At 42.3% G+C, this 14220-nt stretch overlaps 1 protein-coding gene across 3 annotated transcripts in view; it reads left to right on the forward strand.

Annotated features, from left to right (window-relative positions):
* The window catches only part of ELP1 (elongator acetyltransferase complex subunit 1), a 60064-nt gene that overhangs the window by 30405 nt on the left and 15439 nt on the right, over positions 1-14220 (forward strand). For all 3 annotated transcript variants that reach the window (XM_059141683.1, XM_059141682.1, XM_059141681.1), the window contains exons 23-29: positions 1441-1578; positions 1682-1767; positions 2058-2206; positions 4363-4486; positions 5384-5481; positions 6949-7150; positions 9459-9520. In XM_059141683.1, the coding sequence (XP_058997666.1) occupies positions 1441-1578; positions 1682-1767; positions 2058-2206; positions 4363-4486; positions 5384-5481; positions 6949-7150; positions 9459-9520 (859 nt within the window). The remainder of the gene's footprint in view (positions 1-1440; positions 1579-1681; positions 1768-2057; positions 2207-4362; positions 4487-5383; positions 5482-6948; positions 7151-9458; positions 9521-14220) is intronic.

Below are 14220 nucleotides of genomic sequence, written 5' to 3' on the forward strand. Positions count from 1 at the left end.
CAGGAGTCCTGCTTCTCCCTCTCCCACTCGCCGCTGCTTGTGTTCCCTCTCTTTCTGTGTGTCTCTCTGTCAAATAAATACATAAAATCTTTTTTTTTTTTTTTTTAAGATTTTATGTATTTATTTGACAGAGAGAGAAAGAGAGATCACAAGTAGGCAGAGAGGCAGGCAGAGAGAAAGGGGGAAGTAGGCTCCCTGCTTAGCAGAGAGCCCAATGCGGGGCTCTATCCCAAGACCCTGAGACCATGACCTGAGCAGAAGGTAGAGGCCACCCACGCGCCCCAATAATTAAAATCTTAAAAAGAAAAAAATGAAATCAAATGGTATGTTTTCTGAGATGACTTTTTTTCCAATTTAAAAAAAAAACAAAACTTTTTTTTAAGATTTTTAAAAAATTTATTTATTTGACAAACAGAGATCACAAGTAGGCAGTGAGGCAGGCAGAGAGAGAGAGGGGAGGAAGCAGGCTCCCCACTGAACAGAGAGCCCGATGTGGGGCTTGATTCCAGGACCCTGAGATCATGACCTAAGCTGAAGGCAGAGGCTTAACCCACTGAGCCACCCAGGTGTCCCTTAAAAATTTTTTTTTAAACATAAAAGTTGTCCAGTTAGCATCCTGTACCACCATTTAGACTCTCTAGTTCATATTTTCCTGTATTTGCTTTGTCACAGGTACCATCTATCCATCCATTATTCATCTTTTTTAATGCAAATTTTAAGTTAATTGTAGCCTTCAGTCTGTTTTATGTCTCAGTATTTCACTTCGTAGAACACTGACTAGAGTACATTCTCTGTGGGTCAGATTCATGTGTGGTAAAATGCATAAATCATAAATGCAGTGTTCAGTGAGTTCTGACCAGTGTGTACTTCCATGTAGATAGATGTCCATGAAGATAGAGAACATTTCCTTCACCTCAGAAAGTTCACCAAACCTCGTGTCAGTCCGTCCTGTCCCCACCCACTAGGCAACCACTGCTGGGAATTTTTCACTGTAGATCAGTTTTGCCTGTTGAAGAACTTTTAAGTGGAAGCATATAGTATTTACTCTTACTCTGTGTAATTTAGGCTGCTCTCTCAGCATAGCACTTTGAGATTCACCCATGTTTTGACTGGTATCACTAGTTCCTTTATGTTTAGCTCTCAGTCGTGTGCCCTGGTGCAGATATGCTACAGTTTGTTTATTTGTTTCCTGGAGGGGGCCTCCTGTCTGTACACAGTTCGGGGCTAATGTGAATAAAACATCTATAACATCACTGTACGAGTCTTATATAAAAATGTTTCTTTTTTCAGTTTGTTTCTTCATTTTCACCTTATGTGAATTTGATAAACTGTTCGACAAAAGTCATTTTTATTCCCTCCTTGACCTGCCTGGGTAGATGTCCGTCCTTTGGTAGCTGGGACACGTGTTCAGGTAGTGACCTCTTAAGAACTTGTTCTCAGGGAAGAAGATGTTACAAAGACCATGTATCCTGCGCCAGTTGCCAGCACTGTCCAGCTGTCCAAGGATTCCGATGGGAAAAAAGTAGACGTTGTCTGTGACGCTCTGAGAGCAGCCATGGAGAGCATAAACCCCCACAAGTACGTGCCTCCCACTAGCCGGGATCTGCTGAGTCATGAGGTGTACTGATGTCCTGACTCCGCCGTTCATCCTCATTCTGGGGTTCTTCACTTCCCACCTCAGGTACTGCCTGTCCATACTCACCTCTCATGTAAAGAAAACAACCCCAGAGCTGGAGATTGTGCTACAGAAGGTCCACGAGCTTCAAGGTAAGAGTCCCGTTCACAGTGTGGCACCAGGCTTCCCGTCTTCTGGGGAGCTCACGGACCATGGTCAGCACCGCATCACACATTTAGTACGGGGCTTGTGGGTTGCCATTTGAAGACCTGTGTCTGTTTTTCACAGCACCTGCCTATAAAAATGTACAGAAGGAGAAGTCCTGTAATATCCAATTCTGTCAAGAAAATCAGTTACTTTGTCTTTTTGATTATGTTGTTAGAAATGTGGGCTTTTTTCCCCAAATGGCTTTGTTGTGTTTTGTTTTCCTGTATGCTGACAGCCAGCGCTCCACCTGTTCCCGACGCCGTGAGTGCCGAGGAAGCCCTGAAGTATTTGCTGCTTCTGGTAGACGTCAATGACTTATATGATCATTCTCTTGGGACCTACAACTTTGATTTGGTCCTCATGGTAGCTGAGAAGTCACAGAAGGTAGGTGCAGTTACTGCGTTAGCCACCTTTCAGTTCTCAGTTCTGCGGTCGTGGCAGAAAGCAGCCCTGCCTCTGGAGGCGCAGGATCTTGCTGACGCGAACACAGAGAGTACAGGCCTGGGGGCGGAGCTGGGGGCTCCCAGGGCACCTGCTTCCAAGCCCCATTCTCTGTCACAGTTCAGGGTTGATCAAAGTGTTTCGAATGCCAGGTGGAACGAGTGAAATAAAGTTACTTGGTTATTTTTAAGATTATGGACATATGTGTGAACGAACTTGCCTCTTGTAAAAGAAACACTGCAGATGATTTGTGTTCCCATCCAGTTCTTGTTATGTGGCTGGAAAGCGGGAACACAGAGGATAGGAAGGTTTGGGGCCTCTCGTCCCACTGTAGCATGCTGCAGTAAGAGAGTTTGAGTGCCCCTAGTCTGGTCTGGGTCTTCAGCTTCTGCTTCATCCTGTCATCCCTCTCCTTGATCTTGCCAGAGTGATCTTTCCAAAAGCCAAATGGTGATCCTTCATTCTTTTCCTTCAAATCCTTCATGGGCTCTCCATTGGCCCTAGGATAAAGTTCAGAAGCCATCATATTGCTTAACCCTCTCCCCCAGGATCTGGTCTCTGTGTATCCATCTGTGCTCTTCTCTTGATGTTCCTTTTTCTCAGCCTGTAGAGGGGAGGCAGTGCTTTTGCCGCCCCTGCCACCGCACACCACACACCGCAGCAGGTAGCATTACTTCCGCTTCCCTTCACCACTCTTTCCCTCTCCATTCACCAGGCTAATTCTCCTGGTCTCCGTTCTTGCCTCCCTGCCTCCTTGCCACACAGGGACTGAAGGAGGTGGGCCACATTTGTGCTTCCACTGCACCAGCGCCCACCCCTGTGTATCATTCTAGCTCCGCTTGGTGGTGGGTCTCCTGAGAGTAAGCAAGCTTGGTTATTAGCGAATTCTTACTAAATGTATATTGTTTGGACACTTTGGCCTGTAGTTCTCTATATTAAATGCCTGAGTACTTTATTATTTTTTCTTTTGGGTTTTCTTTTTTTTCTAGATTGTTCTTAGGTACTTATCCTGTTTGTCCAGTGAAATTGCATTAAGAACAGGGAGCATCTGTTCTTTAGAAAGAAAACGGTTTCTGGAGTATGGCACAGAACTGCAGACAATCAGTGCTGATATAAAATCTTGGTTGGCAGGGCCTTAGAGTTTTATCTTTTTTTTTTTTTTAAGATATTTTTTTTTTTTTTTTTTTTTGACAGAGAGATCACAAGTAGGCTGAGAGGCAGGCAGAGAGAGGGGGGAATCAGGCTCCCTGCTGAGCAGAGAGCCCGATGCAGGGGTTTGATCCCAGGACCCTGAGATCATGACCTGAGCCGAAGGCAGAGGCTTTAACTACCACTCAGCCACTCAGGCGCCCCCTTAGAGTTTTATCTTCAACTCACTACAATTTTACCTTTGTTTTAAAACTTGCTGGAGGGAGGGACACCTGGGTGGCTCAGCGTTTAATTATTCGACTCTTTTTTTTTTTTTTTTTTTTTTTTGGTAATTATCCGACTCTTGATTCCAGCTCAGGATATGATCTCAGGGTCCTGGGATTGAGCTCTGGGTCAGGATCCGCCCTCAGCACAGAGTCTGCTTGGGTTTCTCTCTCTCCCTCTCGCCTTGCCCCCTGCACATACATGTGCTCACGCACACGTGTGTTCTCTCTCTCTCTCTCTTTCTCTCTCTCAAGAATTAGTAAAATCTTTTGGAAAAGACTTGCAGAGGAAGGACATGCAATGTCATGCAAACAGCTTCAAGCACAGTGTCTTGCACTTCTGGAGAAACTTGGGTACATTTGTTGAGTATCTTCTAGAATGACCTTGTCTTCCTTGTTAGCCTCTGAAATAAGTGGTTTCGTGAGATTGCACAGATCGTCATCATCATTCTCAATGAAAACAACACCTATACGTTAAAGCATTTTTGCCAAAACTTGTTAAATGTTGTTTCATTTTGTATATTTATACAATATGTAATTAATACACTAATATGGTATGTATATAAAAAATTATGTGTCTTTGGGTTTATTGATTGTTATAACTTATTTGCATTGTTATAAGTAAATGTATTCATAAGCAATAAAGATCTCCTATTGGTGTTTTTTGTTTTTTGTTATTTGTTTTAGGATCCCAAAGAATATCTTCCATTTCTTAATACACTTAAGAAAATGGAAACTAATTATCAGCGGTTCACCATCGATAAATACCTGAAACGCTATGAAAAAGCCATTGGCCACCTCAGTAAATGTGGTAAGTGTGAGAATTAGTATGTTTATTTCTGCATTCATCTTTGGAACTAGGCAGGGTATAAATTAAAGTGTTAGTTTAGACATAGACTGATTTCAGTTTCCACTCCTAAAAATTTTAGCAGATATGTGCACTTTCTTTTATCAGATGATCTGAAAAGCTAAAGACAAAGCAAGTGGCTTTTAATGAACTGGAGGAGCTCCCCAACTAAAACAAAATAGAGCAGATCCTTTTTGGGTTAAGGATGATCACCTCCTAAGTTCATTTCAGTATCTCAGAATGAAAATTGTGTGATAATGTGCTTCTTGCCTTATTTGCCAACACTCGAGGGAAACGTAGCTCGTCTGGAGTGAGTGGCCATGTGCACTGGCTGCTCCCAGAAGGCCGCAGGTGTACATCACCGCGACAGAATAGGATGAGCGTAGTGCCTGTTGTTCCGCCTCGGCCCGTCCTTGTCCCGTGCCGGAGTTTCTGACTTCAGCAGGTGTGGTTCTCTCCAAGAGCTAAGATGGGGATAAGAAATTGCCTGGGTAGTATTCAGCTGCTTTGGAGAATCTGCTTGAGCTGGGATGGGCTGGGACTCCAGTGTCTGAATGGTTGATGAGCTCCCCGACTGATTATGGTGAAGGAGGTTGAGCAAATGGAAGGTTGGACAGTCATTTATCAGCGATGGTGTATAAAGCATCCTTTTACATGGAACTCTGATCTCAGCCTGTGCTTCTCTTACCTCTTGTCTGCTGGGGTGCTTTGCTAAAATTACAATTCCTGGATTCTGACACTCTGACTCTGTGGGTCTTAAAAAGGTCCCTTGTTGATTTCATGTAGGGAACACTGGTAAAAATGAAATCCATTACACTTCCAAAGTCTTAAACTTGTGTATGTATGAATCTTATTCCTCAGGATCCGAGTACTTCCCAGAATGCTTAAACTTAATAAAAGATAAAAACTTGTATAAGGAAGCTCTGAAGTTCTATCCGTCAGACTCTCAACAGTACAAGGTGAGTAGTGCCAAAATGAGGCTCTTCTGACTTTGTGCTGGTTAGGGGTAAGGACCCTGAGTCCGTAATGCCGTTCTTGACCTCACGGTTTATTGTCAGATGAAGTCACCTCGTCCTGAGCTCTTATCTGGGAGAATGGCCCTGACCTGCTCCTGTTCTGAAGGAAGTGTCCAGGCTGGAAAGCTAGGCGTTGTCCGCCATTCCTCATTATGAATACCGTGGCAGCTTCTGCCTGGGGTTCCCTGCTTCCCTCCCACCCCTTGCTCTAGCCCAGCCTTGCTGTCAAGTGACTGATCGTCCTGAAGTGTGTAGATCTTTCTCTTGTCGTTTAGGAGAAAGGGATCCAGTTTGGTTATTTGTTTAAACAGACATCTGTGTAGTTTTTTTAATATGCCAGGTATTTGCTTAGTATATTCTGTGATTCTTATGACAACCTGATCAGGTAAACAGATGAGGAAACAGCTTGCCTTGGGAGCTCATGTGTGAAGCCTGGGATGTGGAGCCGAGGCTCTCTGGCCCCGGAGCCTGTGCCGTAACCACGACTCATCACTGCCACCCTCCCCGCCCTCCGCAGTTCTCCGTGTCTGCGTTCTGGCTCCTGCCTGCTTCCTTAGCACCAGCTGCCTCTAATAGGCTTCTCCTTGCCCCTTGCTTTAGCACCACTTGTCTTTGAACTCTCGGGTGTCCTCTGCCAGAAAACTTCCTGGGCAAGATGCCTCACTGAGCTCCCAGATCACCTTCTCAGCTCAGAGGCGGCACGTAACCAACTGCTGCTGCACTCAGTTGTTTTCCCCACAGGCCCTGGGCTGCTTAAAGGCAGGGGCTTTGTCTTGTATTCCTCTCTGTGGCCCTGCCTGACCTTGAGCCTGGGGACAGAGAATTTAGACAGTGGCGGCCTCTTTGTTCTCATTTTCTCTGTCTCTTCCTCCCTCCCGCGCACTCCCTTCTCCACTCACACCAGCCTTCTTGTTGTTCTGTCGTGTGTTCTGTACACGTTTCTGCCAGGTGGCCATGGTGCTTTCTGCAGCTCTCGGCCTGGATTACCCTCCTGTGCCCCTTCACATGGCTCTTCTCCTCACAGCCCTCGGAAGTAGCACTCCCGTCGCTCCCTGTCCCTTTATCACTATGTCCCAGGTCATGTTGTGTTTATAAGTGTTGCCACAAGAGCAGGAACTTGGTGGTGGTTCTTGTTACTGTTTGGGTTTTAACTGTTTGTTTTTATTTTTTGCGTTGCTCTGTGATTCCCAGTGCCCTGAATAGTACTCAGTAATTATTTGTTGTGTGAGTACAGGGCACATCCTCAGTAAGGTTTTGAATGGAAGGCTGATGGAATTCACTGATTAACCACAGGGTATTTCTAAGTAATTCGAGAGACTTTTAAATGTAGTGACTGAGACAGCCTACACTGGAGGCTAAGAAGTGACTGTTGCCTTTCCTCACCAAGCCTCCCTTCTCTTCTCGCTACAGGATATCAGCATTGCTTACGGGCAACACCTGACACAGGAGCGCCTCTATGAGCCGGCAGGGCTTGTGTTTGCCCGCTGCGGTGCTCATGAGAAAGCTCTCGATGCCTTTCTGGCGAGTGGCAGCTGGCAACAAGCTCTCTGCATGGCAGCCCAGCTTAACTTGACCAAAGACCAGCTGGCTGGCCTCGGCAGAACTCTGGCAGGTAAACGTGGTTTTTTAGGTTCTGTCAAAGGAGAGCTCTCCCTAAAGTGTTTTTGTTTTTTCCTTTCTTTGGCAATTTTGCAAGTAAATTTAGGATAGCATACCTTGAGATAGTCTCATATTAACTAATAAAAATTAGCTGGATAATTTAGAGTCGTTTAAAGTAAAGGTTACACTGCTACAGTGAGAGTCCCCAAATACAGTGGCATGGTAATGAAAGCTTCTGTCTTTCACATAAGGACTGAGAAGTCCTTCTGTTATGTGGCTCTGTCATCTCAAGCAGATGGTTGTAGCTGGATTTTCTCCATACCCATATTCCAGGCCTTAGGAAGGGGAAGAAGCTAGAGGCTTAGGAGAACACTTGAAGTTAGAAATGACCTTGAAGTTACACTGTTACTTGTCTTCCATCTCATTTGGCCAAACTTACATCATAGTACAGAGTCGCTGTGCGGCCATGTGCCCTGTGAGAAGGTAAACATGAGTTTTGGGATGGGGCCATTCAGGTATAGACAGTAGATAGTTGGGAATCGTAATAGCATTTATGAGAAACGAGGTGAAAGAAAAGGCCAGAGGTATAAGCGTTCTGAAAGCAAAGGCAGTTTACCTGTGTTGTGTTAGGTCGAGGGATTGTCTGAACCAGAGGTGGGCCTGTGTCAGAGTCTGATTCCTTAAGAGGGAGGAGAGCTAAAGGACTGCTTGGGAGAAGAGGTGAATAGGTGCCCTGCCTTCTCAGGTATGCTTGGTATATTCTCCCCTTGCTCTTTAAGAGTTTTAAAAATATTGTTATGGTTTCCCCAAAAATGCAGTCCTGAAAAAAATTCCCAGTTAAACCCTGTGAGATGTATGTACGTGTCCTCCTTAGCCCTTTGCATTCTTCCTTTCTATATGGGTCATAAAAATGTGTGAGGTTATCACTTTTCTTTGTCTGGTATTTTCTAGTTATTAGGTCTGTATGCTCTTCTGTAAGCCCTCTTCATTTCCATGGTGAACTCTTCAGTTTCTGAGAATTCCCTGTGTTAGGCCTTTTAGGTATTTATTCTGGCTCCATTGTTACTTCTGCTTTAGCAACTTATGTTCTGGTAGGTTATATCTTCCAGCTCTGTTCTTAGGGCCTATTATCTTGTCATACACTCTCTATCTCTCTTAGCTTGCTGTTTGTCATGCCGTATGGTACACACCCGGTTCTCCCCGGTGCTTAGCAAAAGTGGTAGGAAAGGTGGTGGTCAGAGATTGTTGAGAAATGGTATAAGGCAGAGTCACTTCATGTGCACTTTAACTTGGGCAGTTTATATAGGAAAAGAAAGGTAGCTGTTGAGATTGTGGAGGTGATACTACCTGTTTTTGTCAGGGAGACAATGCGCTGGAGATTGCGTAAGATGGGAGACAGGAGTCTGCTGGCTGTCGTCAGCTTCAGGTTCCGTGTTTCTCGAAGCAGGATTATTTCAGCTTGCTGAGTGATTCCAGGATCTAAAGATGCTGCATGACCCCTAAGCCAAGTACCTTCATCTTAGTGCTCAACCGGAGAACAGCAGCCTCTTCCATTTTGAGGAAGAAATGGATGAGCTGGAGATGCTAGGTCCTGTGTGTGCCTTTATAAGCCTGTTCTCTTGGCAAATTTTGACCGTACATGGTTTTCACATTCCGTGCTAAATTTAGATTGTAACTGCCATTTAAGAGAACTCCGTAGTATTCCTGTTTCCTGATAGAAATTCACAAAGTATATAGTTTGATGCGTAATGAAGATATATTAATGAAACATTTCAGCAAAGGAATCTGTTGAGCATTGTTATGCCCACTGTTTCACAAACTTACATGGACCCAAGAATGGTTTTTTGGTTTTGCCTTTTATTATCCTACAGAACAGTCTTAGGGAACACTTTGGAAAATGCTGTTTTAAAGCCGTTCTGCTTGAACGTACACAAGAGCTCAATCTCCAGTTTGTAGGGGTCTGTTTTCATTTAAAAAGTACCTCCAGGGGTGTCTGGGTGGTATAGTCACTTGGGGACCCAACTCTTGGTTTGGGCTCAGGTTGTGGTGTCAGGGTCGTGAGATGGAGCCCCGTGTCAGGCTCTGTGCTTGGCCTGGAGTTAGTTTGAGATTCTCTCTCTCCCCTTCTGCTTCTCCCACTTGTGTGGCCACATGGGTGCTCGCTTTCTTTTTCTCTCTCTCTCTCTCTCTCAAATAAACAAATAAATCTTAAAAAAACAAAACAAAACAAAACAAAACCCCCAAAGCCATTTCAGCTTGAGTGTTTTGGTAATCCTGTTGTTAGCAAGCCAGCTATGGTCAAATGTTTATTATCTTTGCAGGAAAGCTGGTTGAGCAGAGGAAGCACAGTGACGCAGCCACAGTCTTGGAACAGTATGCCCAGGTAACCTCATTTCCTCCCTCAGCCACCCAGTCAACAAACAAGGTCTTCCCAGTTGTATGTAACTGATCATGAAAATTAAGAAGAACTTGGGGTAATTCGGAAGTCCTGAGACAGTATTAGCTCTGCAGATCTTCTCTCTTGCTGACCTGACTTACACATCTAAATTTAACTTATTTCTAAATAATTAGTTCTGTAAACAATAAGTTCTGTAAGGTAGAATACCAAAGAACTCTACCACAATAGGCACTAGTGGTTTGACCTTGGTAGAAAGTACTAAATTAAATCTCAAGGGAGTTGTGCTTTTTGTATTAACTTGTGAGGTAGAAACAGTGAGAAAGGACCATTCTTAAAGGGATTAGATTTCAGATTTTTTTTGGCTTTTAGAATCATTCTCCCTGTTAGAAGGGCCTTTTACTCAGGCAGCTTGATACATTCCAGTTTTCCAGCAGATTATAAAGACGAGTACCTTTACCAGCTCTGGACAGAATTGTAGAGTTTATTATGAAAATAAAGCTATGCACTGAAATGGGGCTTCTGGGTAACTCAGTCAGTTGGGTGTCCGACTCGATTTCAGCTCAGGTCATTAGCTCAGGGTTGTGCGATTGAGCCCTGCGTCAGGCTCCATGCTCAGTGGGGAGTCTGCTTGAGATTTTCTCTCTCCCTCTACCCCTTCCCCACTTGTTCTCCCTTTAAAATAAATAAATCATCAAAACAACAACAACAACAAAAACTATGCATCGACACCTGCCACAGACTAATAGGATATAAATACACAGTTGACACCAGGGATTACTGCCTTCTAGAGTTTTAGCCTTTGATTAGAGAGTGTTTTTCACAGTTGTTACTAGGAGGCACATTTGTATAACATAACTGTGCTTTTAAAATACTTGAATGTCTTCGATGTAACCAGGGTGAGTGAAAGAAGATCACTAAAATTACAAGCAAGAAATTACACTGGGTGATTGAACCAAAAACATCAGTGAATAAAATAATGCACAGTAACAAGGCTAGGGTAGAACGATACATCATCTAAGATGGTTAATTAAATGGAGAAGAGGCCACCATCCTTTTTTTCTATACAAATGAAGATTAATTCATATATATATTTAATTTATATGTTCATAATTTGTATATTTTTAATTGGGTATACTTTACTTATAATACAATTAACAATTTTAAATGAACAGTTGGATGAATTTTGACAAATGCTGCTACAACCATGCTCATAGAACATTTGTAACACCCCAAAATGTTCCCCACGTCCCCTTTGCAATGAGTCTTCTCCTTCTACTCTCAGCTCTTACCAACCACTGACGTCCTTTTTGTCACTACAGTTTTGCTTTTTCTAGGATTTTTTATAAATGGAACCATCTGGTATGTGGTTTCTGAGTCTGGCTTCTTTTGCTCACATAATGCTTTTGTTTTCTAACATTTCTTTTTGATTCTTTCTTAGAGTTTCCATCTCTTTGCTTGCATTACCCATCTGTTCTAGCATGTTGTCTGCTGTTTCCATTAGAGCTTTGAGCATATTAATCATACCTCTTTTTTTTTCTTTTTCTAATTGAAACATAATTCACATATGGTAGGATATTAGTTTCAGGTGTAATCATACTTATTTTAAATTCTTGAGCTTGTAATTTCAGTATTCCTGCACGTGTTAGTCTTATTCTGGTGCTTGTTCTAGCTTTTCAAAGGGTTTTTGTTCTTTGTGTAATTTTTTGTTGGAAGCCTGCCACGATGTAGTAAGTGTAAGGAAATTCGATAAGCTTTAGTGATGTGGTGATACGGTATGGCAAAGGAGAAGAGTTTTACAGTAATTCTGACTAGTATTTGACTAGTATTTTTTTTTCCATATCCCAATTTTTTTGTTGCTAGTAAATAGAAATGAATTTTGTTTTGTTTTTATTTTTATTTTTATTTTATTTTTTTTAAAAATATTTTATTTATTTATTTGACAGAGAGAGATCACAGGTAGGTAGAGAGGCTGGCAGAGAGAGAGAGAGAGAGAGAGAGAGAGAGAGAAGCAGGCTCCCTGCTGAGCAGAGAGCCCGACGTGGGACTCGATCCCAGGACCCTGAGATCATGACCTGAGCCAAAGGCAGCGGCTTAACCCACTGAGCCACCCAGGCGCCCCTTGTTTTGTTTTTAAATTGGCCTTATATCCTACAATCTTGCTGAACTTACTTAGTAGTTCTAGGATTGTTGGAGGTAAATTCTCTAGGATTTTCTATATTAATGAGCATGGTTTCTTTGACTAAAGACTGTTTTATATCTTTTCAATTGGTATGCCTTCATATTTTTTTCTAGCCTTACTGTATTAGCTCGGACTTCCAGTATTGTGTTGAATAGAAGTGGTAAGGGTTGGTGGACATCCTTGCCTTTTTCCTGGTATTAGGGTGGAAATTCAGTCTTTCATCATTAAATGTGATGTTTGCTTTTTTATTTTTATTTTATTTTTATTTTTTAAGATTTTACATATTTATTTGAGAGAGACAGAGAGAGAGCAAGGATCTGAGCAGGGAGGAGAGAGAGAGAACAGGCTCCCTGCTCAGTGGGGCTCGATCCCAGGACCCTGGGACCATGACCTGAGCTGAAGGCAGCTTCTTAACCAACTGAGCCACCCAGATGCCCCATGCTATTGTTTTTTTAATAGATGTGAGAACTTGGTAGTGCTATTGGGGTTGGCAAACTAGTCTAGGAATCTAGCTAGCCACCTGTTTTTATACAGTTTTATTGAAACATGGCCACACTTATTTGTTTACATATTTTCTGTGGCTGTTTTTATATCTATAACCTCAGAGTTGAGGAGCTGTGACAAAGATGGTCTGACTACAAAGCCTAAAATATTTGCTATCTAGCCTGTTACTGAAAAGAAGTTACCAATCCTTGCGCTCTTATGTTGAGGAAATTCCCTTCTAGGTGCCCAGATTTTTTATCAAGAAGAGGTATTGAATTTTGTCAAATGCATTTTTCAAACTAAGGTATTTCATTTTAGACCAGTGCTAGGATGAAATGCATTGATTTCTGAATATTAAACCAATCTTGCAGTCCTTAGGTTAAACCTATCTTGGTCATAATGTATTATCCTTTTTCATAATTGATGGGTTTGCTAAAATTTTCTAAAGGATTTTTGTATTTGTCCATGAGTGGTACTGGTTTATAGCTTACTGACTATATCCAGAAAATGTTGAGAAATTTTATAACTTAACAACAAGACAAAACAACCCATTTTTAAAATGGTCAAAAGAATTAAATAGCTATTTCTCTAAAGAAAACATACAAATAACCAATAGCACATGAAAAGTTGTTTAGCTTCATTGTTCATTAAGGAAATGCAAATCAAAACCACAGTACCCAGTAGAATAGTTTTATTTATTTAGTTATTTATTTATGGGTTTGATTTATTTGACACAGCAAGAGATAGCAAGAGAGGGAATACAAGCAGGGGGAGTGGGTGAGGGAGAAGCAGGCTTCCCTCAGAGAAGAGAGCCCAGTGCAGGCCTCGATCCCAGGACCCTGGGATTGTGACCTGAGCCGAAGGCAGATGCTTAACTGAGCCACCCAGGTGCCCTAGAATAGCTTTAATAAAAAAAAAAAAAGAAAACTTGGGGCACCAGTGTGGCTCAGTGGGTTTAAGCCTCTGCCTTCAGCTCTGCTTAGCAGGGAGACTGCTTCCTCCTTTCTCTCTGCCTGCCTCTCTGCCTGCTTGTGATCTCTGTTTGTCAAATAAATAAATAAAATATTTAGAAAAAAAAAAAAAGAAAAAAAAATGAAAACTTGGCAAGGATGTGGAGAAATAGGAACACTCATACATTGCTGCTGGAAATGTAAAATGGCACAGCCCCTATGGGAAATGGTTTGATGGTTCCTTAAAAAGTTCAACATACGGGGCACCTGGGTGGCTCAGTCAGTTAAGCGTCTGTCATTGGCTCGGGTCATGATCCCGGGGTCCTGGGATTGAGCCCTGCATTGGGCTTCCTGCTCAGTGGGGAGTCCGCTTCTCCCTCTCTCTCTGCCTTTCTCCCTTCTTTTACTCTCTCTGTCTCAAATGAATAAATGAAGTCATAAAATGGAATGTAAAACTGATGGATGCTTTAATTTGAATAAACCTTGAAAACATTGTGCTAAGTGAAATAAACCAGATGTAAAAGGACTAGTATGGCAGGATTCGGCTTCTATGAGGTACCTAGAGTGGTCAGAATCATAGAGACAGGAAGTAGAAAGTTGGTTGCAGAGATTGAGGGAGAGGAACATAGGAAGTTACTGTTTCACAGGTATAGAGTTAATTTTGTAACGTGAAAAATGTCCCGGAGACGATGGTGGTGATGGTTTCTCAACAATTTGAATTTACTTAATGCCACTCGACATAAAAAAAAATGGTTAAAATGATAAATTTTATGTTATGTGCATTATACTATAATCAGAAAAATTAATTTTAAAAAATGGAACAGAACTGATACATAATACAATTTGGATAAATCTTGAAGACATTATGCTAAGTGAAAAAAGCCAAACACAGAATGTCACCTGTTGTATGATTTCTTTTTTTTTTTTATTAAAGATTTTTATTTATTTATTTGATAGAGATCACAAGTAGTCAGAGAGGCAGACAGAGAGAGGAGGAAGCAGGCTCCCTGCTGAGCAGAGAGCCTGATGTGGGGCTCGATCCCAGGACCCTGAGATCATGACCTGAGCCGAAG

This window comes from Mustela lutreola, chromosome 12 (genome assembly GCF_030435805.1).
Source record: "Mustela lutreola isolate mMusLut2 chromosome 12, mMusLut2.pri, whole genome shotgun sequence".
In the NCBI taxonomy this organism is placed as follows: Eukaryota; Metazoa; Chordata; class Mammalia; order Carnivora; family Mustelidae; genus Mustela; species Mustela lutreola.